The following is a 27,012-nucleotide window of genomic DNA, read 5'->3' on the forward strand; positions in this document are numbered from 1 at the left end:
CCCAAACTGTTCTAAATCTTGATTTTTTATATTTTCAAAGTTTCATTCGCTTGCTGAACCAAGGATTACATTAACCGTCTATTATTTTAAATGATTCTTTTAAACTTCAAAGGTGCAGGGAGAGGACATTCTGTAAGGTGTGTGTCCCCATCCCATTCCTGAATAATTGCTAGCACAGAATGGTCATTAGTTTGGCAGAAGACACTAGTAATTCAATTGACTTTGGAGCTTGTATCACAACTATGCGTAGGCCTCAAGCACAGGGAAGAGAAAGGGATTTTGAAATCCTCCAAGCCTTCCTCCTTCCTTGGTGAATAAACCCTCCTGATAGATACTTGCATATTCAACCCCCAGTGACTCTTGTCTGCCTTCAACCCCCTCCTCAAACCTTGCTAAATTCTGAAAGAGGTCTCCAGTGCACTCCCTCCTACCTGTCCTGTCTCAATCTAATCTTGGGCTTCAAGGCATCATTCTGACTCTCCACCTCTAAGGCCTTGGCCCCATCTTCCCAACATTTCCTCACCACCTCTCATCCTCCCCCGCTTCCTCTCTCCTCTAGTTCCCTTTCCTCAACCTTGTATCCTTTGGTACTATAGACGGAGCTGTAGTTAAGGTTGCCCAACCCTGTTTTCAATTGCTTTAAATATTTATTTATTTTTTTAACAACCATTTAGATCAGAAGCTCTCATATCTCTATGCTTTGGAACAGGGACATGAAATTTGGCAGGGGGTGGGATCACCCTAATGTCAGGGATGTGTCTTTTGATGTATTCATGACAATTCACCCAAATATGGCCAAGTTAGAAGCCTCTGAAAAAATCACAGTAACACCTCTCTTCCGAGCCTGTGTGAAGAGTTTGGTAGCTAGATTCTCCACTGAGCTTGCTCTAGCACAGGGCTGTAGGCTCTGTGCAGAACTTTCACTGCAATTGCTTCTCCCAGCTGCCAGGGGCTGTTGAGGCAAAGGAATGTGGGGAGAGAAGAGCGTGACACTGGTAAACCAGGTGCTAGCAATTGCCAAGGCTGTAGGTGTCAACTGAGTACTGAAATTCATAACTGGAAACCAGATCAGCTCACCCATAGGTCAATATTGTTCAAAGTAGGTGTTAGACTTGTAAAGATGTCCATAAGTTGCTAAATACATTAATGTAACTTATAATGGCTGTATCCCATGCTATAAGAAATATGCAAGTTTTGTTTTATAATTGGAAAAATGCCTGCTTTGAACTTGTGAACCTAGGCAGGAAGAGTGGCTCCCCTTCCCATCAACAAGGACTATCAAAACTAAATGGGCCAATATAGGACAAAAACTTTGTTGACTGCTCAATCCACCCATGAAGTTAAGTGCAGGAGCAATCATCCCAATGGTTTGAACTCTGGGGGAAGTGCATATAAAGATGCTTACAAGAAGAAATAGTTTTCTCTTTGCTGTTTGGACTCTCACAAGGGCTGGAGCTAAGAAATAAGAATAGAGATCCCCAGGGTCAAGCTGGGTTAGCCCTAAAAGACATTCAGTGGACAGATTACAACATCTCTGTCACCTTTCAGAATCACAGATTGTAACCCACTTGTGCTTATATGTTGCCTATTTTAACCTGTAAATAACTCTCTCATTTCTTTTTCCTAGTTAATAAATCCTTAGTTAGTTTACTATAAGATTGGCTACCAGTGTTGTCTTTGGTGTGAGATCTAAGGTGCAAATTGATCTGAGGGTAAAGTGACTGGTAGGGTAACCAGATGTCCTGATTTTATAGGGACACTCCTGATTTTTGGGTCTTTTTCTTATATTGGATCCTATTACCCCCCACCCCCGTCCCGATTTTTCACACTTGCTGTCTGGTAACCCTAGTGACTGGTCTCTTGGGACTGGCAACAACCTGAATATTTTGTGATTTTTGATGTAAGTGACCATTTATCACTAAGTCCATCTTGCCTGGGTGGCAAGATAGACTGGAGTGGCCAAGGGTGACCCCATGGTAAGACTTTTACAGTGATCCACAAGCTCACATTTGCTACTGTGTTGGTGAAATCTAATTTCAGAACATACCACCAGTTGGGGTGTCTGGCCCGCTTTCTGACAGTCTGCCCTGAGGCGGGCACTCATGGTTGTGAACCACTCCAGACAGCGTGACAGAAGGATTTTTAGGAGTCATAACCATATACATAGTAGTTTAAACCATGACCATGGATCAATTTGCCAGAGAGCGCGAGTGAGCGTGCGTATAGGAGAAAAGGAGGGGGCCTCGGATAGAGCCATGAATGACAGCATGATTGCAGTGTAGAGAAAAAGGAGCTGCCCAGGGAGAGGCTTATTGAATAGTCAGAAAATTAGAAGCATACAAACAGAATCCCAAAAGCCACAGGTGGAGAGTGAGTGGTAGGAGAGGAATTAACTGATTGCTGAAAGCAGCAGGGAGAGAGAGAAGCCCTGTAAAATTGGCAATGAGAGGGACATTGGTGACCTTAGTAAAAATGGCTTCAGTGAAAAGCATAGGGTGGAAGCCATAACAAAGGGGTTCTAAGAGGGAGTTTAGTGGGGAAGCAATTGAGGCAGTGGGAGTAACCAACACAATCAAGGATTTTGTGGGCAAAGAAGAACTTTTCTTAAACCCATATGATTTTTCTGCGTCCGCCAGCACAGACAGGTTCTAAAAATTAACACCGAGGGCTCCATTAACTACAAAAACAACTAACTTCCCATAACTACAACTCGTCTAACCTTAATTATAAAACAAAAAGCTAACAAGGTATAAATCTGTCTAGGTTCTTATGCCACAACCATCACTGTCATGTCTGAGCACCCATGAAGGGGATCTGTTGGGTTCTGTGGCCCTTCACACCGATGAAGAGAGTGGAACTGGGGACATCTAGCTGGGGGAGGTGTTTATGCCCCTGGTCTCAGAACGCTGAATTTGAGGAATAAATGTGTGCTCCCCAGTAGTTAATTACACTGCAGAGGGTTCTGTGGCTCCTGCGGCAGGGCATGCAAATCCTATAGTGGGGATCTGTGGCAGCAAGGTCATGAAGGAGAATCAGGGATTTTGGTAACAATTTATTTGCAAACAGTAAAATGAACTGCGCTTTGCTCTTAACCTCAGCTCTGGATAATTCTACGGGAACTTAAAGTAACAGTCCTCAAGGCTGTATAGAGTAATGTAAAACAGTTAAATAAGGTAAATGTATAGAATGTTTAATCGAAATCCAATTTACATTTCTTTTCATGGGAATTTTGTGACCCGAAGACCTTCTCCTGTCTTGACTGATCCAGACACACAAACTAAATACTTAAAAGATAATATATGTGAATAAAGTGACTGTTAGGTTTAAACCTTAAAATGCCAAACATCTGGGGGAAGGTTTTATGTGAATAGTATGAAAATGTTCCAAATGAAAGGGATGCTGTATATATTTAGGTGCAAAAATTGATGGTATTTTTCCATACCACATCCTCTTTCTCCTCCCCAGTATTATGATTCAACCACCATTAACTTATACTTAAGCTTTAACGGAGTACAATTACACATGCAGCAGTGAACTGGGCATATCATCATATAGGTAATGCATATAATTTTGTGCTATATTTAACATTGCTACTTACGTGGAATAGGGTATGCAAATCTGTCTGGGTGTTTTGTGATGAGTGTATTTTTTATGTGTCTTCTTCCAACACCATGTGCACCTAATTCACAACACGAAGAGGAAATTTATATTCATCACCATTAAGAGATTCAAAACATACTGTTAAAATTACTGTTCTGTTTAGAATGATACGGTATACTCAAAATTACCTAGTAAGACTAGTGTTTTCCTTTTGAATGCTGGCAGTTTTACTACTTCTTCATATGTGACGAGATCTAATTGATCAAATACTAAAACAACACAAAATAGAGAGATAAGAGAAAGACGTGTATGAAGTGAGTTAAGAAATAGATTTTCATTTATGCCAAACTGTAATTTTAGTAATATTAAATGTACATTCCAAAACCATATTTCTAAAACATATAAACTGACCATACTGAAATGTATTTTCATTAGCCATTTTATGGTTGCAAGTTTAATAAAAACATTCATTTTTAAGTCCACAAAAATGGTTAAAAACGTATTAACATTCAAAGCTATTGAACGGCTCAGAACAGCTTGCATGTCATTTCATGCAGTATTCAGCGGATCATCAAAACTAGTTAAAATGGCATGCTATCACACTTTTTGCATGCCTAGGAAATTAGCAGTACTAAATAAAGTATACAGACAGTGACCAACATTAATACAATATGAGAACATCTATTTACACTAAAGGTAGAGGCTACTTTTAGTAATCATGTTTTATCAGAGAATTATGAGAAATGCATAAGCAAGCAGCTTGAATTCAAGTTTTGTGGTTTTCTTTTTAAACAACTACCATGTTAATTATAAGTAGAGTTCTCTTCAAACACATGCTATTTTTATTCACATGCTTTTAAAACTTTTGACACTGAATGAAGATTTGCAACAAAAAGTGATGACATTTCTGCACAAGAAAGAACCTCTACCATATTGAGGGTATATTTATTTTTTAAAAAAATCTCATTTTAGTAAAATCTTAATTTAACTGCAATGTATATTTTCTGCAGCGCCTATTCTGATCATTGTCAATTGCCAAGGTACAGTATGTGTGTCAAATCAAGTTTTCTCCACTAAAATAATGCTGTTCCTCCTTATAGCCAATAATAGAATATTTGTGGTAACACAATCATTTCAGTAAAATTCTAATGAAGGAATGAGGCAGGAGGCTGCTAATTATAAAGAAGAATGCTTTAATTTAGAGATAAAGATTGTGGCAATCAGCAATTATGAAAAAGAAGGGGGATCCATTCTAACAAGAATTACCAGTATTACAATCCTGGTCTTAAAAAGGAAGGAAGGAAAGAAGCCTACTATATTACGGCTTTAATCAATCCTAGTAGTCATTGCAGTAATGTAGTTTGCAATTCAGATCCATTTAATGTACTTAGAAACCTTTGTACAACTACTTCAACACACTGTTGGTCACACTGTAAACTGGTCAGTTTAGTTATTTAAGACTTCTTAACTTAGAAAATATATGGATTTGCAAACTTGTTAGTCTGTCAGAAAACATTCCGAATTCAATTTAAAGAAAAATATCTCCCTCAAAGTTTCTCCAAATTTTAAAATGTACTTTTAGAGGAAGGTTCTGGCTATATTTTTCTTCACTCCAAGAACCTACAAAGATGGAGTACGCCTCTGCTGTAACTTGAATTAATTTAAATTAGCTAACGAGTTTATTCAACATTAGGAAGAGCTGTGTATCTATTTTGTGCTAACCGGCTCTGCCACTTTAACTATCTAACCCTCAAATAACTCATCCCATTGGAAAAAAATCTAGCCCTTATTCTTCCTGAACTGAAATACATATCAACAACAACCACCACAAACAAAGAACAAAAATGGTGCATATTCATGTCCTAACCACAAACTAGAAGCATGGAGAAGATATGCTTTGGTCTGAACGGGATTACCTAATGACTGTAGGGTTTCCATACACAAGTGGAAAATGATTTTTTGTACACAAGATATGAGGAATACAGGGACACATTTAAAAACAACTTTTAATGTTTCTGTGCAACTAGCTAATAAAGAAAAGGAGTTATTTGAAAGGAAACAGTAAGAAGCAAATAAAGAGGCATTGTCACTTGACAGGTTACTTACATGCACAGAGGCCATTGGGAGTAAGACAGCATGAAAAATGTACAGGGGTCATTGAGATATGGCTTGTAATATATTAGTAAAATAAAAAGTATATGCACAAAATAAACTTTCCCATGCAATATTCTAAACACAAGGCAAATAAATAACATTAAGAAATGATAAACGCATTTTATAAAAGCTTGGCAATATTCTAATAGTCATTATTTTATGCCTACTGTGAAGCATAACTTAAAATCTGAGGAATGATATTTTACGAAGTCCTGCAATAGCATTTCTGCAAAAAAAATAAAAAAAATATTTTTTTTCCCAATACATTTCAATATCACTATAACGTATCTTATAACACACCTGAAAATGGTAACTGAATCTAATAAAGACAAACTATTAAGTAATGTTAACTTTGGTTGATTTAAAACAGACTTTTCAAAGATCTGGCATGTTCTTATTGTACACTGTTTGAGGACTTGGCCCAAGACTTGAGAACTGATTAAGGACAAAAGTGAGGTGTGACAGCAATTATCTTTGCAGCAAAGGAGAAAATTCTGTCTTTTTTACTATAATAAGCAATTACACTATTTTCTCCATGCCTTCATAAATTGTTTGATCTGCAAAGCAATCTGGTGACAAGCGCCGCTGATATCCTGGAAAATCACACCAAAATCTAAGCTATTTTCCTAAATATTTAGAAACCATACATTTTTAGTTGCCTGCAAAGCTGTTGTACCAACTACATTCCAGCACCCTTTTCTCCTCCATAAAATAGTAGCATGGGAAAATACTCAGAATGCTTAAGACTTAAAAAATATGTATGTTAAAAATTTCCTGTGAATGCTCCTACAACAAAGAGGAGCAAATTCTACCTTTGGATGCTTTTGTGTGACTCCCTCTATAGAGTTTGAATTAGATTCCTTAGATTCAAATTAACTCCACTGTTTTTTGTTCCTAGTAAGATCCAAAACAAGAAAGAGCCTATTTTCCAGTTCCGGGGCAGATGTTGCTAAAATCTTGTGAGAACAGCCAGTTTGTGGCATCATGACTCAAAACGGTGGAAATCTCCAAACAGATGATCTTTTAAAATTTCTACCTTTCAAGATGAGAAATCTCACAGGACCATGACTGCCATTTGGGGCCCAAATCTTATAAGAACTGCTCATAAGATTCTGGCAACCACACATCCAAACCCTAATTGTTCATTAGCCCCACACTATAACCTTATCTTGTTATGAAGATGAACAATTTATCCTTGGCCTATTGGTACTCAGAGGATACGAGCAGGAACATAGGTTAAATACAAACTATTATAGCTCTGCTCACTTTCACAAGGCTATATACACCTCAGGAAATCAATCTAATCATATAAAAGAAAAAGAATACTATAATATTTGAGGGTAGCTCTATTCAGTACTGCATTTACCAAACTTAATTATGTCTTATAGGTGTAGTATTATTTTAGTTAACCTCTTGGTGCCCTGCAATCTCCTGCATTAGATAATTAATTTCTCTAAATCAAAGACACTAAAACTGAATCAAGATTTCCAAACAGACCCTAATTAGAACCCATAGTCCGATTAGCCCATTGTTTCTGGGCATATGTACCAATGGTACTATGTCAAGGATACCTTTTTTTTTTTTTAACCTGTGTTTGTGATGATGATCTTCTATTTTTATTTTTATATTTTGTGAGACATATGGTGCTCTTGGAGGAGAGAGGCTAACAGCACTGGCCATAGGAGTAAAACAGGCAAGCACTATGCAAGCCAGCACACCTCCATCGTAACCTGAAATATCTCTGCTATATCAAGTCACTAGGAAAGTCTGGCATGTATTTCTCATTCTCTCTAGTTTTCTTTTTAATTTCTGTAAGATGGTTGCAACACTATTTTAATTAAATGCAAACGTTAAAATGGTAAGAGTAACTCAAATCAATAAAAGAAATGAAATTAAAAGATTTTCAACCTGTATTCATCTTGTCTTTTAATGCTTCAGTACAGTACAACAAGGGTTTCGGAACGAGTGGTTTTATATTTAGTACCATATGTTCTACTGGAGGGCCAGTAGGACATCAGCTGTACTGACATGGCAATTGACATTACACTGTGACTAATCTTTTGAGAAAACTGAAAGCTTCCACTGACACTGTCATGGGCTTTTTCTGCTTTGGACACCAGAGGGTCACAACTGGAAAAGCTGCAGTTAATGTAATACATAAAGACACTTCACTATAAAATGTTGGAATCCTGTGGTTCTGATAAAATCTTAATAGCCCTAATGACAAGAGTATCATAATGTAGTTTGCAACGTAAATAAAAATGCAGTAAAAACAGATTAAACATATTGACTGTTTTATTTTTTTTTAAAATAGCAAGATACTTCAAATCCACATAAAGAACTACTGGCTTGATCCAACTCTCATTGAAGTTATTGAGAGATTTGCTGGATCAGGCCCTCTGAGTCTGCAAAATTTCAGTTTTCAAAATTTTTCAAAGTCTATCAAAACACTTTTAGTTTTTTTTTACCATTCTAGATAGAATACAGTCCTCAGAACTCAGCCAACTGCAGGCATTAAGGGAATAACTCCAAGAGTTTGTCTAATTTCAGCCAAATGTAATCAAGGTTATATATGTTTAAAGCTGAATCTACGGTATAACTTGAGAACAGAGCAGAAGTTATATGTTATTCTATTGGAAGTTTAACTGTGAAATCACACTTTTTAACTTCATAGTGCCATTTATTCTTCTTTCAGCTGTAAAGCTTCAAGAAAACACCCTTTTGCAAATGATATTCTAATTTACACAATCTCTACTGACAAGAATGTCTAGATGCTGCGGCAGAGTCCTCTGTAGACAGGAAGTATAGCATGGTATAAAACACTTTATACAGATTACTAAAGTTATATCTCATTAGCTTCCACAGTTCCTTGAAATACCGAAACCAGAGCAGTACAATACTACTGTTGGATATGTTATGGTGAATTAATCTTGTTGCAGATTTCTTGGATTCAATCTTATTGGTTAAACTATAAGTTTAAATACTGGACAGAGAATCAGGATAGAACTGCTGGTATAGCTACAGCTTTACTTAACTTTTCCTATATAACTCACTAGATTCATGGCAGTGCCAGCTGGCAAACAACAAACGAGGTTTGGCTGGCAAAGCAATTTTTAACCCGGTCTCAAAGACCCTTGCTTCTCATACCTGCATTGTGCTTTGCCAAGTATTTGTCTTTGTACTGCTTCTTTTTCTTTCCAAACCAAGTACAGCTGGCCTGCTGCTCCTGTTTGGTCTTCTCCATGGCAATACAAGCTACTCGCCTGGCATGTGAAGGGGAAAAAATAACTAATTAGCTTGTTGTTACGGACAACCTAGTACAGTATCCATTGTTCACTGAAGTATTAACTCTTCTATTATAAACCTGTATTTAAAAGGACATGTGATACTTCAAAAAGAAGGCTGTTTTAATTTACGAGTGTAGAGCAAGACTTCTCAAAACTTTCTTTTATTAAATTAAAGATGTTCAGTTACAGAGATGAATATTAATACATATATTTTATAGGTGCATTGCTATCAGGACTGTTCTTAGAGCTCACAGCCCAGGAGAAAGAGGGGACTAAGATGGCTTTAAACCACATTTGTGTCCCTGATGCTAGGCTGCTTCAGGGTCTGCAGATGTCCCTGGCATAATTTAGACAGGAGCGAAGACCTGGATAAGATACAGCAGTCTCCTGGGGCTGCCCTATAGGATGCAGTGCCAGCTAAAATCTCCACACTGCTGCATGTTGCACTCCCACTGAGACATACCCCTCCCAACCCAGCATGCCCTCTATACCAATAGTTCTCAACCAGGGGTACACAAAGGTCTTCCTGGGGGTACATCAACTCAGCTAGATATTTGTCTAGTTTTACATCAGGCTACATAAAAAGCACTAGTGAAGTCAGTACAAACTAAAATTTCATACAGACAATGGCTTGTTTACACTGCTCTATATACCATACACTGACATGTAAGTACAATATTTATATTCCAATTGATTTATTTTATAAGTACATGGTAAAAACGAGAGAGTAAGCAATTTTTCAGTAACAGTGTGCTGTGACACTTTTGTGTTTTTATGTCTGATTTTGTAAGGAAGTAGTTTTTAAGTGAAGTGATACTCAGGGTATGCAAGACAAATCAGACTCCTGAAAGGGGAACAGTAGTCTGGAAAGGTTGAGAACACTGCTCTATACCAAGGTAAATATGACAAGGATAAATTCATTTTTATAGAAAACCAAAAAACGTACCATTCTTGAAGCTCAGGAGAAGGAATGAGACCGGCAGTACCATTTTTGGAGTTCTCTAGTTTACCCTGCCACCAATTGTGATCATCTTTGCTAATGATCTGGATAATGTCTCCAACTCTAAATCTGATGCCAGCTTCTTTGCAGGGAATGAGGTCGTCCTTTGCTGGATCATATTCAAATTGTGCTCTTACATATATCTGTAAAACAGGAGTTTGTAAAGAACATTGCCATATTACCACTCATTGGTATTAAGTATAGTAGGTGAAAATTTGATCTGCACATCTAGCTACCACACACTGTATGCTTACAAGCAGAAGAAGAAACAATGATGAAAACATAAGTGACAGTTGAAAACAATGGAGACAATGTGATGTTACCTTTAGTACTGGTGACATATTGTAAAGTCTAAGAGTAACAGCAAATGTTCGCATTGTGTGTGGAATCTTATCTACAAGTCTTTAATATAGATTTTGGAGTTACTGAAAATTTAAAACTGAAATCTAAATTTGTATATTATTAGCAGTCATCTAAAATTACACGTTGAAGGTCAGTACCACATTTCATGGCTTGAACTGTACTTTAACTTCAACAAAAGCTACATAACACATTTTCAAGTTGGATTATATTTTAATGATTTTGATGGTAAGAAGTATTACTATATAATTATCAGTACTCCTTTAGACTAAACCAAATTCTCACTAGACATAATAAGAAACCCATTATAGTCCCTATTAAATATATTTGCTTCGGTGGAATCTAGGTAATCTCTGTATAGTTTAAATTAGTGCAAATCCATTCTCAGTTGTATATACACTCATAGGCACCAATAATGATAGGCAATTGCAGTTCTTTCAATACCAGTTTCCTACTTTGTGTGTCATCCTAGAACAATGGTATTAAAATGAATAGTCTGAAAAGGGTATGCTTTCAGGAGCACACACAGCAGACATGAAGTTTTTAACTGTTCTGTTTTAAATAATATAAGGCTTTGCATTTTTGTAGTGCCATGAATCAGAGGATCTCAAAGGTGTTAAATGTCCTGACTAAGGTCACACAAAACATCTGTGACAGAACTGAGAATAGAAAACAGATATCTTAACTTCCAGAGTTACATTAGTGATACAAGAAAAGGAGTACTAGTGGCACCTTACAGACTAACAAATTTATTTGAGCATAAGCTTTCGTGATCAACAGCTCACTTCATCAGATGAGATGTGATGGTTTGGGAAATCTGTCAATGTACACCTTTATGAATTCTGATCGATTTTATGAACTCTATGTAGAACTAACCCTCAACATAGATTGAATCAGCTACTCGTTGACAGGAACCATGTCAAATACCATGCACCCTGACAAGAAGGACAATGAACATGCTAAAGAGACTGGCGATCTCAGGTTGTCTGCAGTGGGGGGCTGGAGCAATGGAATCCCCAGGAGAAAGGCGGAACAAAGGAAGAGGTATTAGAAGCTGCTGCTAAAAAGACACGCTCTCTCAGCTAGAGAGAACCTTTTGACTGCCGTAATTGTTGTAAGGCAGAGAGAAAAAACCTGCAGGCTGAGCATGGGGAAAGGAGACTCTTAAGACCCTGAAAGGACTGACCAAAACCCTACAGGGTGCTTGGAGTGGTGAGGAAACCAGAGAGAGGGCTTTTGCATGCAAGGTTTGCTGTGGTTTGAAAGAAGTGGATTCTTGTATAGCAGCAGCCGCTGCCACATTCCAGGCCTTTCATCAGTGGTTTCTGTGGAGAAGCTGGGACATCAGGCTTATTACGAAGCTGTGGATCTACAGGATTATGATTATGCCAACTGTACCATATAGCAATGAAACATGGGCACCAAGGAAGGCTGAAGAGTGGTGATTGATGTTTTTACTTCTTGTTGTCTTCAACAGCTGGTCCATATTAAGTGGCAGGACAATTTTAGCAACGAGGATATTCGTGGCTGACCCCCACAACCACCTCCATCAGCACTGGTTTAATTCTGGCAGCTTTCTTGGTATAGACATATTATTAGGATGGAAGACCAATGAATTATGAAGTGTGGTTACTAAGGAATGCTGCTACATGGCTGACAATTATGTGGTCGTTAAGCATTTCAATGGCACGGCAAGATTGCCAGTGATGGAAAACAGATGCAACATCCAGCTGGATTGTCTTAGGGACCTAGCTAGAGATCAGTCTGGTTGGCACTCAATATGTAAGGAGGCTATGTCCCTTTGGGATTTGCAATGGTTGTGGTGATGATGGTTTGTTATTTGTGTACGGATCTGTAAATCTCTATGCTTTCCTTAGGAATAATGCATGTGTTTTTAAGAAGTTACTCTGAAAAGCCTCTGGGTTGCTTGCTAAAACTGTCACATGTTCCTGAAGGGTTAAACTAAACCAGAGTACCCATGAGGGTGGGGCTCTGAAAAAGATAATGAGGAGACCTGGGTACAGAACTGGTCTAGCGACCTAGGGCAATGGGGTCCCACTTCTGACAAGGGGTACTAGTCAGGGAAACTGTATCCCCAGAGAAAGCCTGAGAGGCTAGAGACAGTGCTTGGATGCTGCTCTACCTCAGAAGGCTTAGCAGCATGCAGGATCCAGAATTTGGATCCAAACTCAGCAGCCTGGTGAATGTCCAACAGGGGACGCGCTACCAGGTCTGTGACACCATCCGTTCCCTCATTTAAAATTTGATTATAGTCAGAAAAGTGACTGTAAAAACAGCACTGTGGAATTTTGTGTTTATTGGCACAATACCACCTTCCACATCAAATGTGCTTGGTTTGCCAGTAAGATATTTTTCCCTAACTGGCAGCCTTGAAGACTCAACCTGGGATCTTTATGGCTCTTGCAGACTCACTAGTAAGAAAAATTTTGCAATTGGAACTTAGTTAACAATTCTGTTGGTGCCATATAACCCAGAAAAAGATATAGCTCACTCTGTGATAGCTCTATTGGCTCTGCAATACAAAGTTAATAGGTGTTTTTGGTCAGAAAAGTAAGCAGATGTGTCTCTGGATACACACAATAAAGAGGAGCTGTTTGTACACAGACACTTTTCTGACCACAATTTGCTCTACTTGCTTTAAATCATATGTATTTTAAATAAATGATTGGAAGACAGAGCAATATATTTTACTTACATTTATAAACATTTATCCACCTTACTTCCTTTCAAATTAAGCTCCAATAAAGCTCTAACAGTTTAGTAATAGCACCCAGATGCTAAGCATTATGGCACTACAAAACTAACCCAATTCTTTTTCTCAACAATGTTTCTACCATATGCTTGGCTGCAATCTTAATATAGTCAGTCACCGCCCTTCATACCTGAAATCTATTTAAAATGATAACACCTGATGACAGGTGCCAGAGTAGAAGGCCTGATTTTCAATATTTTAAAATCTTATCCTCACTGCCATTGACTCTGTGTGACCTTGGGCAAGTCACCTACTCTCTCTCCTCAATGGACACATCTGTAAAATGGGGATTTAAAAACATTTTCATTGCTTTTTACTAATTTTTTTTTTGTGATTTGATTATTATTGCAGCCACCCTTGCCTTTCCCCATCTCTGGTACAAACAGGCTAGAATAGCGATCAATATTTTGTACCCCTAGAAGTTCCTCCTTTCTTTTCCCTCTTACTTCCAGTATGATTCTTCCCTATGCACTATGTCTCCATCCAGAGACTGCTGTGGCCCTTTAAAGAAAAGTTTGGACTTCTTTAAATACATCTTAGGAGCCCTACAAAAACCTAGAATGGGTCCAACTCCATTCTGGGCCCATGGTGATTCTTCCACTGCCTGGCCAAACTGATGGACACTAAGAAAAATACTTCAAGGGAAGGAAAGCAAAGAAGTCAGCTGAATACAGAGTCTTAAAGGGTGTTTCACAGAGCATCTGTACGACTAGACTCTGGCTGCCTGGGACCTCTAGAGAACAAAAGGAAACTGCAGGACTTCAAAAACGGGAAACAAAAGGAGAGTAACCCATTGCTTGAACAGGTCCCCCTGCTGACTGAGCCTGATAAAAAAAAGACCTTTACAAAATCTGTTCATCCTGAAGTTCCTTGAATTTCATAGTTATAATGATATTCCTTGTAAATTATTTCCAAATCTTTGCATTGCTAGAGCTAGGGATTGAATCTCTAGTTCAGTTTCAGAGGAAGTTTCCCCTTCTTCAGAGGCAGACCTTGGAAAGGTTGGGCCTACAAGAAGTCACTGATGAAGATGGATCTGGGGCTTCTTGTGCTACAAGATGGCACAGCAGCTGAAACAAAGAAAAGTTCCTTGAAACTGCAGAGGAGAATCATTAGGAAGCATTTGCAGAACCCTTAAAGAAGTTTCTTGGAATTTTCTTGGGAGGGAAAAGTCCTGCTTTGGCCTATGAAACTATGTAAGACTGTTTTACTTCAGGCCAAGATCATAAGGCTAAGACGGGACTGAAAAATCCCTTGAGTGCCTTATGTTAAAAAACAAAAACAAAACAAACAAGGGCCTCCTGGCTCTTCCTGCTCTTCTGACCCAAGATGTACTTCTGAGAGAGAACCTGCACCAACAGCTGAGCTCCTTTTCCCTCTCTGCTGGTGGTGAAGGATGGTTTCACATGTCACCTGGCTCCAATGCAGCCAGGGCCCTCTGCTCCCTCTACCCGCGAAAAAGCAGGGGCTGCTATTAGTAGGCCAGATTCTGCCATACTTACTCACTCAGAGTACTGCTTTGTTCCATAAATAGCCAAGAAAGGTCCTATCCAAAGAGCCTAAAAGCAGAATCTGACCCAAAGAAGACACCTGTCACTGAGGACAAAGTGCTGCTGGAGCCATGCAAACATTGCAGCATGTATTTCAAATAGATGCATTCACATAATACACAAACTCAGGTGCCTATTATATATATAAAATGTAATTACTTGTGTTTGGATATTTACACACCCTCAAATATCTAACTAAACCAAGGTGCTCTGTAAGCACTACAGGAAAAATGAAGATGGACTGTAATTCAGTTTACAGAGATAAGAGCTAAACATTATACAAATCTTTGAAAAGAGATCAGAAAGAAAAATACTCTCTTTCCCTTAAACGCCTTGTGAAATTTGCTCAAAATTTTATAGAAGAAATCCGCACCCTGGAATGAAATGTGGTGCATGAAATTTGCAGTGTGCTGGTTTTGGTGAAGCTAGAGTATGGGGTTGTAAATTAGCCTTATAAATGGGATGATAACTTTAGATTTAGTGGCCCTTCATAAAAGTAATCCTTAGCATTTAGTAAACATTAATAACTAGTTATGAACTAATTAAAATACTGAACAACTTTTAAAGTTTTCTCAGAATGATGTTTTAAGTTATTTTAAGCTTCCTTTATTTGCCACAGTTTGATCTAAATTCCTGGCACAGCATAAAGCTGTACTTTATTCCAAAGTGCAAACCTGTCCAGGTTTCAAATTTGAACAGTGCTGTACGTATCTATGAATGTGCTCTTAATAATTAAAACGACACAGTCTGAAATTACAATGAACTTCCCAGTGTCTCTCACACACAAATAAATGGATGGAAAAAACATTACTGTGAATTAGCCATATACAATGAGTTAAAAACAAAATGGACGCATTCTTCAAGCTTAAATGTTATAGTCCAGCACATACAGAATGGAAAAAGGTAAGAAGGGGTTGGCTACTAGCAGCTAAGTTTAGAAAAGTTTCCATGGAGGATATCTATTCACCTGTCGTCCTTTTGGTTGTGTTGTTGATGGCAAGTCCTGCAGAACAAAGCCAACCCAGGAGAAGAAATTTTCATTTTACTTTTTTAGCGTATACAACATCATTTGTTAGTATAATTTGTTACATTACAGCAAAATGTTACATGTACATATGTATAAAACATTAACCCATTTCTTAGAAGTTCTTATTTCTTAAAGAAAATCAAACCCAGGCTGTTTAGCAGCAAGCTGAAGAAAGCAGGTAAAAGTTTAAGCAGATAGAAAATGTGCTTTTTTTTTTAATTTAAATAAATGATTCAGCATCTTCAACACAAAAGCACCTGCAAGTGAAAGAGGCTTTCTATAAGAATGCCTTTTTCAACTTAATAGATACTTAAATTAGATGTGTTTCTAGAAAATAGGAAATAGTTACAATAAATATTACTAAATTTTCTCTTAGAAAGATATTAAATGTTAAATTGTGACCAGGAATAAATTTATGAGTGTGTCTATTATGTTGCAAGTTCAGTATTTTTCACAGAAATTTATTGAAGTTCTCCATCCACATAATTATCTTTCATTGTTATAATTAAAATACTTTACTTTGAAGCTAATCATTTCTAAACTATAATTTACTTTTAATAGTTGATGGAAAAGTTGCCCTGGTCTGGGTTTTTCAGATGATACACAATCCCATGAAGTGATGGCATTGTTGAAGTTACCAGAGTGCGCCTAACTGAGTGTCAGCAGCACTTTTACAGAAATCTTACAGAAGGAACTTGCAGATACAGATGCTTTGTAATGTTTTGCCATATAAATCACAACAATGACAAATGATAAACAATACAAATTTCAACATCTATTGAGAAATATCTGAAATCAAGAGCACCTTCTACCTGGATACATGCTGAACTGGAAGTACTTTGTGTTAAAGATGTGATGATACTAGCTTGGTTTGTAGTGCAGTTTAAAGCCACTTCCTTTTGCTTTCCATACCCAGGCAAGGCTCATATTTCACAAAGTATGTGCACGTACCACAACAGCAGAGGGCACACCAATTCCTTAACTCAGATAGCGGAAACGAATACACATTCCAGAGGTCTCTCAAAACTCCAAGACTGGAAAAGCCCTGAAATACCTACTCTGCAATTATTCTTCCTTGAAACACTGCTTCAAAAGTTTAGAATGGAAATAATGCTTCCACTTTAAATCCTTGCTTAGTTTTGAGGCAACTAGGACCAAGGGATTGCTAAGAACATTTTAAGGATGAGTGAGCTGCCATGTTACACTTATTAATATTTAATTAATTTAATGTTAATGAGAAGAATATGTTGTTGAAAAAAAAACCTTAAAAGGAGAAAATGGGGAGTTATAATTGTAGTAGCCTTGATTACATCAGCAGAACATAATTTTCCACTGAACACATGTAACTATAACAGTAATGGTAGATGAGCACCAACAAAATTTGCACACTTTCTCTGTCTGGAACTGGAGGTCTTACCGAAACAGAATTGTTAGTGCTGCTATGACCATTAGCTGGGGACTGTCTGGATGTAGAGGGGGAATCTCTCTGAAATAAGACACAAGGTTCATTAACACACAACACTATTACAGGAACACAGATATATTTAAAAGAAAAGTTACATCCACAGCTTTATAATACTTTCTTCAGCTGTTTCTTTGGAGAAAGTTTCCACACTATACACTGCACAAGTATTCCAAAATATGGAATAGTTTTTCATAATTTGATATTTGCTTGTTTATCCTATACATTAAATATTACTACTACCTCAGGAGTCAGTTTTCTGAATTTCCCCAATATTTGGGACCAATTCTTAAGCGTTGCCTCATGTGGCAATCAGAATGATCTTGCACATCAGCAGCTATCTTTCACAAAAACATTAAAGATTATATGCTGAACAATTTAAATAGGATGGGCAACAGCAGTCTTCAGCATATAACTGATTTTGAACAAACTTGCTAGTCATTTAGGTGTGCCGATGTCAGGAATGATCTGTTCCTGCTCCATGAAATGTCCCTATGCACACTGCCTCAACCATTCTGGAGGACCCTAGCTGGAGCCTAGAGCTGGCTGGTCGGGTGAGGTAACTGACTTTTTAAAACTTTTGCATTTTTTTTCCTGTTTTTCTTTTGCACCTTATGCCATGGCTTTGTAAAGTTTCAAGTTTTTTTTTAATATTATACTCTCATTGGTATAAATATAAAATTTTGCCAAAATAAATACATTTCTAATAAATAAATACATTCAGAATAAAATTCTGCTAAACTGCAGCTTTTCACACAGTCCCACATGACAGTCTCATAAGCAAACTAGGGAAATGTGGTCTAGATGAAATTACTATAAGGTGGGTGCATAACTAGTTGAAAGAGTAGTTATCAATGGTTTGCTGATAAACTGGGAGAATGCATTCAGAGGAGCCCCACAGGGGTCAGTCGTGGGTCCAATACTATTCAATATTTTTATTAATGACTTGGATAATGGAGTGAGAGTATGCTTATAAAATCTGCAAATGACACCAAACTGGAAGAGATTGCAAGTATTTTGGAGGGCGGAATTAGAATTCAAAACAACTTTGACAAATTGGAGAATTGGTCTGAAATCAACAAGATGAAATTCAATAAAGACAAATGTGAAATACTACAATTATGAAGGAAAAACCAAAGGCACAACTAGAAAATGGGGAATAACTGGCTAGGTGGTCGTACTACTGAAAAGGATCTGGGAATTATAGAGGATCACAAATTAAATATCAGTCAACAATGTGATGCCATTGACAAAAAAGTTAATATTTTGAGATGCATTAAAATGTGTGTCATACGTAAGACACAGGAGGTAACTGTCCTGCTCTACTCAGCACTGGGGAGGCCTCAGCTGGTATAATGTGTCCAATTCTGGGTACACATATTAAGAAAGATGTGGACAAATTGGAGGGACTCTAGAGGAGAGCAACAATAGTGATAAAAGATTTAGAAAACTTGACCATAGGCATGTTTAGTCTTGGGGGAAAAAAAAAGACTGAAGGAAAACTGATAATGTCTTCAAATATATTAAAGGCTGTTATAAAGAGAACAGTGATCAATTGTTCTCCATGTCCACTGAAGGTAGGACAAGTAGTAATGGGCTTAATCTGAAGCAAGGGACATTTAGGTTAGATATCAGAAAAAACTTTCTAACTATAGGGATAGTTAAGCTCTGGAATAGGATTTCTTGTTATTCCTTGACTTTAGCAAAGCTTTTGATATGGTCTCCCACAGTATTCTTGCCAGCAAGTTAAAGAAGTATGGGCTGGATGGACTATAAGGTAGACAGAAAGCTGGCTGGATCATCGGGCTCAACGGGTAGTGATCAATGGCTCCATGTCTAGTTGTACATCAAGCTGGTATCAAGCGGAGTGCCCCAAAGGTCGGTCCTGGGGCCGGTTTTGTTTAATATCTTCATTAATTATCTGGAGGATGGCGTGGATTGCACCCTCAGCAAGTTTGCAGATGACACTAAACTGGGAGGAGTGGTAGATAAAGATACGCTGGAGGGTAGGGATAGGATACAGAGGGACCTAGACAAATTACAGGACTGGGCCAAAAGAAATCTGATAAGGTTCAACACGGACAAGTGCAGAGTCCTGCACTTAGGATGGAAGAATCCCATGCACTGCTCCAGACTAGGGACCGAGTAGCTAGGCAGCAGTTCTGCAGAAAAGGAACTAGGGGTTACAGTGGATGAGAAGCTGGATGAGAGTCAACAGTGTGCCCTTGTTGCCAAGAAGGCTAACGGCATTTTGGGCTGTATAAGTAGGGGCATTGCCAGCAGATTGTGGGATATGATCATTCCCCTCTATTTGCCATTGGTGAGGCCTCATCTGGAGTACTGTGTCCAGTTTTGGGCCCCACACTACAAGAAGGATGTGGAAAAATTGGAAAGAGTCCAGTGGAGGACAACAAAAATGATTATGGAACTGGAACACATGACTTATGAGGAGAGGCTGAGGGAACTGGGATTGTTTAGTCTGCGGAAGAGAAGAATGAGGGGGGATTTGATAGCTGCTTTCAACTACCTGAAAGGGGGTTCCAAAGAAGATGGATCTAGACTGTTCTCAGTGGTAGCAGTGATAGAACAACGAGTAACGGTCTCAAGTTGCAGTGCGGGAGGTTTAGGTTGGATATTAGGAAAAAAAATTTCACTAGGAGGGTGGTGAAGCACTGCAATGCGTTACTTAGGGAGGTGGTGGAATCTCCTTCCTTTGAGGTTTTTAAGGTCAGGCTTGACAAAGCCCTGTCTGGGATGAGTTAGTTGGGGACTGGTCCAGCTTTGAGCAGGGGGTTGGACTAGATGATCTCCTGAGGTCCCTTCCAACCCTGATGTTCTATGATTCAAGGGATGTTGTGGAATCCCCATGACTGGAGGTTTTTTAAGAACAAGTTAGATAAATACCTGTCAGTGATAGTCTAGATTTACTTGGTTCTGTCTCAGCACAGGGAGCTGGATTAGATGACCTCTCGAGGTCCCTTCCAGCCCTGCACTTTATTATTCTGTGATTCCATATAACAAAAAAGCCACCACTTGCCTGAGCCTTGCAGGGTGGCTCTATGCTCCAGGGGAGTTCCATGGTGGTTGAGACATGATCTGCAAAGCGCATGTTGGGACATATTATGGAATGGGAAATGGCGATTTGTGATGATTTTGGGTCTTGTATAGGGGAAAAAAGGGATAATTGCTGAACCTCCTGTTTACCCTTGATATTTGGAGCGCACAGTACATTACAATATGAGCTCATCATCAAAGAAATCTCAAGCGCTAATTGGATACTTATTCTGCAAACAAAATAATTAATTCACACATTGTATAAAAATCAAGAGTGCTGAACTGTAATGTTCCATGTCTAAAATCCTTTTAGATATGTTCAATTGTTAGCATCATAACGTTACAGACAACAAAATGAGAAAAACCAGATTAAAAAAAAATTGAAATCCTTTGCGTATATCTTATCAAATGACAGTGCATTTAACAAGAAGATTAGAAGCCAGGACCCCACCTACACTGCTCACGAGACAACATTTATCTGATTAGACTTCACCATTAACAATGTATTAACGTATTCAAGAAAGTTATATAACAGCACTCATAACTATCTCAAAATGCGAATGAATAGTTCAAATAACAGGCACTATTTATTGTTGTTGCCCGTACTATTTGATGTGCTGTATAAACTCAACACAGCATTCAGGACTTAGTTTTGACTCATTGGGTATGGTTTAAGATGAAATTCCATGAGTAGCCACCTAGAGGAGCTCCAGACCTGAAATAGCAGAGCTGCAAGTTTGCTAGTCTTATCACTTTTAAGATCTTTTTATCTCAATAAAATCCACCATAAAAACCAAATAGCTCTGGATATTTCCACTAGATGGGTTTGGAGAAAATACATAGTCATTTGGCTGCCTTAGTCATTGACAGTACTTAACAGATTGGCAGAAACACGTCTATTTTTTTTTTTTTTTTGCAAAAATCTTCAAGCGCAACAACAACTTCCAATTATCCAAATGAGGCCAAATAAGTTACTTTGTATTAACATTTTTTTATCTATGCTTCAAGAAATTTTCCTTATTTTGCTGTATTTGGGTTATCATCTGCCCCTTTAAGTAACATTAGATGGTGTGTAAAAGATACTTCTCCTTCCAAAAAGTTAAGGAGTACTTGTGGCACCTTAGAGACTAACAAATTTATTTGAGCATAAGCTTTCGTGAGCTACAGCTCACTTCATCAGATGCATTCAGACAAAAAGTTGTAATTTCCTTCTCCTACATACAGAGCTTCCTTCCACTTTCAGCAGACCCCTTCCAGTTAGCACTAAATTATGACAGTCATATGGAGGAGTCATTCGTCCCCTCAGATGTGGTCATCTCCTGTTGGCTCTCCCCACCTCTCTGATTGTCTCGTATAGATGAAATATGGCTTAACTTGGGTACCTTCGATTTGGTTTGCTTGCCAAATGACAGTTTGGCAAGGGGCAAACTTTGGGAAGTGCTGGAAGCAGACTCAGCCTATTTGTCTAACCTGGGTAGGAAAAAGTTCAGATGGAGGCAGAAGGCACCACATAGCTGCACAGGCTCTTGACAGCATCTCCTCCCCAAGGAAGTTTTCTTGGCCTACTACAAAGGCCTGTGGACCTGAGGGTATTCTGAGATCTGTCTCAGTGTAATGCTCCACTGACCAGCTTTTACTTCTGAGGAGCTTCAGAGGACTGTGTCTTGTCCTGACTTTCCTAGTAGCATTCGGTAGTCAACGTTTTGTGGGCTACGTTTGATTCCATGAAATCTATATAGTGCCCCTTGAACAGGTGAATGGTTGGAAACGATCACAAACCCAAGCAAAATTTTAAAAAGAATGCTTTGAGTAAGTTTGGTACCCCTTTGAAAAGTGCCCCGCTTCCCAACATTGGGAACCAAGAATCACTCAGAGGTCATACACTATGAGTGGAGAATTGGTAATATAGTATGGTAATATAAAAAAGGGAAAAAATGTGATCTGGAAAACTACAGACCTATTAGTTTGAACTCAATTATATGCAAGGTCTTGGAACAAATTTTGAAAGAGAAATTAGTTAAGGACATAGAAATAAACAGGTAATTGGGATAAAATCCAACATGGTTTTATAAAAGGTAGATTGTGCCAGATCAACCTGATCTCCTTCTTTGAGAAGGAAACTGATTTGTTAACAAAGGAAATACAATAGATCTAATCTACCGGGATTTCAGTAAGGCATTTGATTCAGTTCTACATTAGAAATTATTTGTTAAATGGGAGAATGTGGGGATTAATATGAGAATTTAAAGTTAGATAAGGAACTGGTTTATGGGGAGCCTGCAATGGGTCATACTGAAAACAGAACTGTCAGGCTGGAGGGAGGGTACTAGTGGAGTTCCTCAGGAATCTGTCTTGGGACAAAAGTTATTTAACATTGTTATTACTGACTTTAGCACAAAAAGTGGGAGTGTGCTAATAAAATTTGCAGATGCCACAAAGTTAGGAGGAATTGCCAATACGGAGGAGAACCGGAATATCATACAAGATCTGGATGATCTTGAAAACTGGAATGAAACTTAATAGTGCAAAGTCACACACTTAGGGACTAACAAAAAGAATTTTTGCTATAAACTGAGGACTTATCAGTTGGAAGTGACAGAAGATGAGAAAGACCTGGGTGTACTGGTTGATCACATGATGATTACGAGCTACTGTGAAAAAAGGCTAATGCAATCCTAGGATGGATGCATCAGGTGAGGTATTTCCAGTAGAGATGGGGAAGTGTTAGTACCGTTATACAAGGCACTGGTGAGACCTCATCTGGAATACTGTGTGCAATTCTGGTATCCCATGTTTAAGAAAGATGAATTCAAACTGGAACAGATGCCGAGAAGGGCTACTAGGATGATCAGAGGAATGGAAAACCTACCTTATGACAGCAGACTCAAAGCGGTTGGCTTGTTTAGCCTAACCAAAAGAAGGCTGAGGGAAAATATGATTGCTCTCTATAAATACATCAGAGGGATAAATACCAGGGAGGGAGAGGAGTTATATAGGTTACACGCCAATGTGGACAACAACAACAAACGGCTATAAAACTGGCCATCAATAAGTTTAGGCTTGAAATTAGATGAAGGTTTCTAACCTTCAGAGGAGTGAAGTTCTGGAACAGCCTCCCTAGGGGAGCAGTGAAGGCAAAAAAAACCTAACTGGCTTCAGCTGATAAGTTTATGGAGGGGATGGCATGATGAGACAGCCTACAAGGGCATGTCGCTGACCTGCGACTGCTAGCAGCAAATATCTCCAATGACTGGTGATGGGATGCTAGATGGAGAGGGCTCTGAGATACTATAGAGAATTCCTTCCCTAGTGTTTGACTGTTGGGTGTTGCAGAAAGGCTCGGGATTTATCTGGCCGCCATATTTGGGGTCAGGAAGAAATTTCCCCACAATCAGATTGGCAGAGACCCTTGGGGTTTTTTGCCTTCCTCTGCTGCCTGGGGCATGGGTCACTTGCAGATTTAAACTGGTGTAAATGGTAAAGTCTCTAACTTAAATCATGATTTGAGGACTCAGTAATTAAGGGTCTATTACAGGAGAGGGGGGAGGAGGTTCTGTAGCCTGCAACGTGCAGGAGGTCAGGCTAGATGATCATATAGTCCCTTCTGGACTGAAAGTCTATGAGTCTAAGAAAAAGCTAAAGGGAATGGTGGAAACTATGAACTTAGGGCTATCTTGATTTGCCCAACTACAAGAGGCATTCATCCAATTTTTAATGTCTAGGAAGTTTCTTCTAAAAGAAAAGACTTCAAGCTAGGAGAGCACAATTGTGCATTGCATACAGCCTATTGGAAAATAGCAGATACAATGGACCTCTTCTTAGAATACCAGGACTGCTTAGAACTAGAAAAATTCAGATTCTATCTGGAGAACAGCTCAAGGGGAGAATTATATCTTATATAAAGTGTCCAAGAATGTCAATCCTCTTGGGGGAGAGGAGGCAAACCCAGGATGGACCAGGTGTTCCAAGAAGGCCAGAATTAATGCAAGTTTGGACTGGATGCTTTCAACAGCCGAGATTAAGGCAGTACTACCTGAACCCCAGGACTTCCCAAACTTGTCCTGCTTAGGCCACCTAAACAAACACTACGTTAAGGAGAGAAAGAAGTGAAATGACACTTCTATGTCACCCCTAAGCCAAGCAAGAACAAACAAAAGGGCACATTGCTCCTGGATTTTGACGGACTCTTCAGCTCTACCACCATATCTTCATCATTAGCTGAGACAATCCCCACCACTTCCAAGTGTTGGTGGAGGTAAGGTGTAGGTTAGTAACTTGAAGCGAAGTGACCCTTCGGCACTCACTATTAGTGCTATTTGATTAATCCCCTGTCAAACCAGACCCCAGCAACAGCAGCCAGGTTATGGTTCCATTTTCACATCTGATAAGACTAAACCCCACAATGTATGTTGAAATGAGTGTCAGAATCTACGAACATATTTCAATTCCAATCTGGTGCAAGGTGTCCTGTTTTCATGGATACATCTAAAAAGATTTTTCTGTAATTTTACAGGAAGGACTCTGGGAAGGCCTAGAGTTGCATACATTACAAATGGCACCAAAAATGACACATTCCAGGGGGAAGAAATGCTTTCTATTAAGTGTTTCCGAGTCCACTAGAGATTACCATTCAATTCAATTTTTTAATGATTGCCTGTGTCTCACATAGACAGTTTCAAAGACTTAGAAGTTGCTCTTTTCAGAGAAGAGTTACTTGCAAATATGTACTTCTGTCAGCATTCTCTTGCATCCTAAACTGAAAATCATTCCTCAGGTTCTTGTATAAATGGAAAGTAAGAGTATTTGACTGGTATATCGCTACAAATGTATAGTTCAGAATAGTAGTCTAGTCTAGGTGGCAAGTACAAGAAGTCTGACTAATAATTCTTTTCTCAATCCTTGTCTAGGTTGTTGCACTTCTAAAATTCATTTTTGTTGGTTGATTTTTCAGGAGAAAACAAGAGATGTCTTTACCAAGGGAAGATTTATGTAATAAAGTGAGTCTTGCATTGTGTTCTGAAAAGGGTGAATCAAACTCATTCTGGTCTTCTGTGTTAAAAGTTCCGCAACACAAGCATTTCTACCAAAAATGTTTCAATCAGCTGTCAGTCACTGTCCTTCCTTGTGAATGTGCAAGCGAAACATCCCATTGAGAGGCTTAACAATTTGGACCAGGAACTTGAAGTAGATAAAGAATTAGACAGGGAGCCAAGACAGAACATGGAATGCCAGTATGATACGCTCTCTTCATGTCTTATTTTGGATGGGACACTATAAACTGTATCAGCTGAAACTTCTGCATGGTATTCACGATCAACCATTGGTAGAGTGTGTTGCAGTGATCACTGTGGCTAGAGTCTGTGTCTAAGAGGAAGGGTGCAATTTCTTGGCTAGCCAAAGGAGGAAAAAAGACGTTTCTGGATATTGTACTATGTGAGTATCAGTAGGACTCAGACTGTGTACTACCTTGATAACTGGATGACAGGTGCCCTCAATAGATGAATAATCAATAGTTTACACAACAGTGATTTTAGGAACAGTGTATTGTCAGCAAAATCTAAGCCAGGAAATAAAAATTCCATTTTTAGAAATTATGTCTCTAATGCTCAAATACATGCCCAGTGAGATGGCAGACTGCCAGCCTACTGTTACTCTTGAAACCAATGTCTCTGCATTGGCTTCTATTTTCCCTGGAGTAATTAGAAGTAGGGAATTTGGCATGTTAGTCAGAGCTGCCTTTCTAGCTAATCCAGTAATACTAAATACAATTTCTCTGTCTTTGATTTTTCTACAGTGTCTATTACCATAGTGAAAGCATGGAAATGTCCCAAAATATCCTTCTGGGATATTAATGTCTCACTACATAGTTTAGCCTTAATTGGTAACTCCTCTTGTAGGCATCAGGGATTTGGCTTGTCTTTTAGTCCTGTTTTGGTCCTTCTAGAGCATCTCAACTAGTTCTTCCAAAAATTAATGAACCCTGGGTGAAGAAAAATCTGAATTCTGCCCAAGTGAAATAAAACCCAGATTCCAAACCTACTTCACTTTACCTTATCATGCATGAGCAAGATTCAGGAGCCTATGTCCCTCATGCCATGAGAAATGCAAGAAGAAATCTGCTACAAGATGGCGAAGCATATGCACTGTGTGACAGCCAGAGATCTGAACAAGCTTGGAATAAATCTCAGGTTGAGATTTTCAAAGCGGACCCACTGAAACTAACATAAGTTGTGTAGCTAAATCCCCTACCTGCCTTTGAAAATCTCAATCAAATATAAAAACAGCCTGGATTAAATCTCATTATGAGCAACCACTGATTCAGAAGTGATTAACTATGGAGACTCTACACAATAAGAGGGTCAAACTTAATTTACAGCAGGCATGAAGGGATATGATAGCTCTACAATTACTGATGGCTTAATGTTCAGGTAACAAGCACTCCATTAAACATTACTTAGGAGCCACATATTAGGACAGATATAACTGGACAGCTGCAAGTCTCAGGTACTCAAAAGTGGTACTTTTCAAATGTAGAAAAATAATATGCCTTTATATCTAAAGTAATACTAGCATACTATATTTGATTTTGAGAACAGTTAATTCTGTTTATTTGAGGGTAATTCATGTGTAGAGAAAAATCTGACTCATATGATCAACGGTTTAGAGTTTTAAAAAATTTTAGTGGCACCAATTCTGTATTCCTCTAGATGTAAAGCTAGACTACAGTACTATGATGACTTTAATT

The 27,012-nt window shown here is 38.5% G+C and overlaps 1 protein-coding gene across 10 annotated transcripts in view; it reads right to left on the bottom strand.

The window, feature by feature from the left end:
* The window catches only part of CASK (calcium/calmodulin dependent serine protein kinase), a 411,477-nt gene that overhangs the window by 10,545 nt on the left and 373,920 nt on the right, over positions 1–27,012 (bottom strand). For 4 of the 10 annotated variants that reach the window (XM_074969088.1, XM_074969076.1, XM_074969096.1 and 1 more), the window contains 6 exons: positions 17,169–17,237; positions 15,692–15,727; positions 9,988–10,184; positions 8,902–9,017; positions 3,789–3,869; positions 3,599–3,679 (listed from right to left, as the gene is read on the bottom strand). In XM_074969088.1, the coding sequence (XP_074825189.1) occupies positions 3,599–3,679; positions 3,789–3,869; positions 8,902–9,017; positions 9,988–10,184; positions 15,692–15,727; positions 17,169–17,237 (580 nt within the window). The remainder of the gene's footprint in view (positions 1–3,598; positions 3,680–3,788; positions 3,870–8,901; positions 9,018–9,987; positions 10,185–15,691; positions 15,728–17,168; positions 17,238–27,012) is intronic. The other 6 variants (XM_074969125.1, XM_074969110.1, XM_074969083.1 and 3 more) reach the window with 5 other exon arrangements.

Source organism: Natator depressus, chromosome 1 (assembly GCF_965152275.1).
Source record: "Natator depressus isolate rNatDep1 chromosome 1, rNatDep2.hap1, whole genome shotgun sequence".
NCBI classification, from domain to species: domain Eukaryota; kingdom Metazoa; phylum Chordata; order Testudines; family Cheloniidae; genus Natator; species Natator depressus.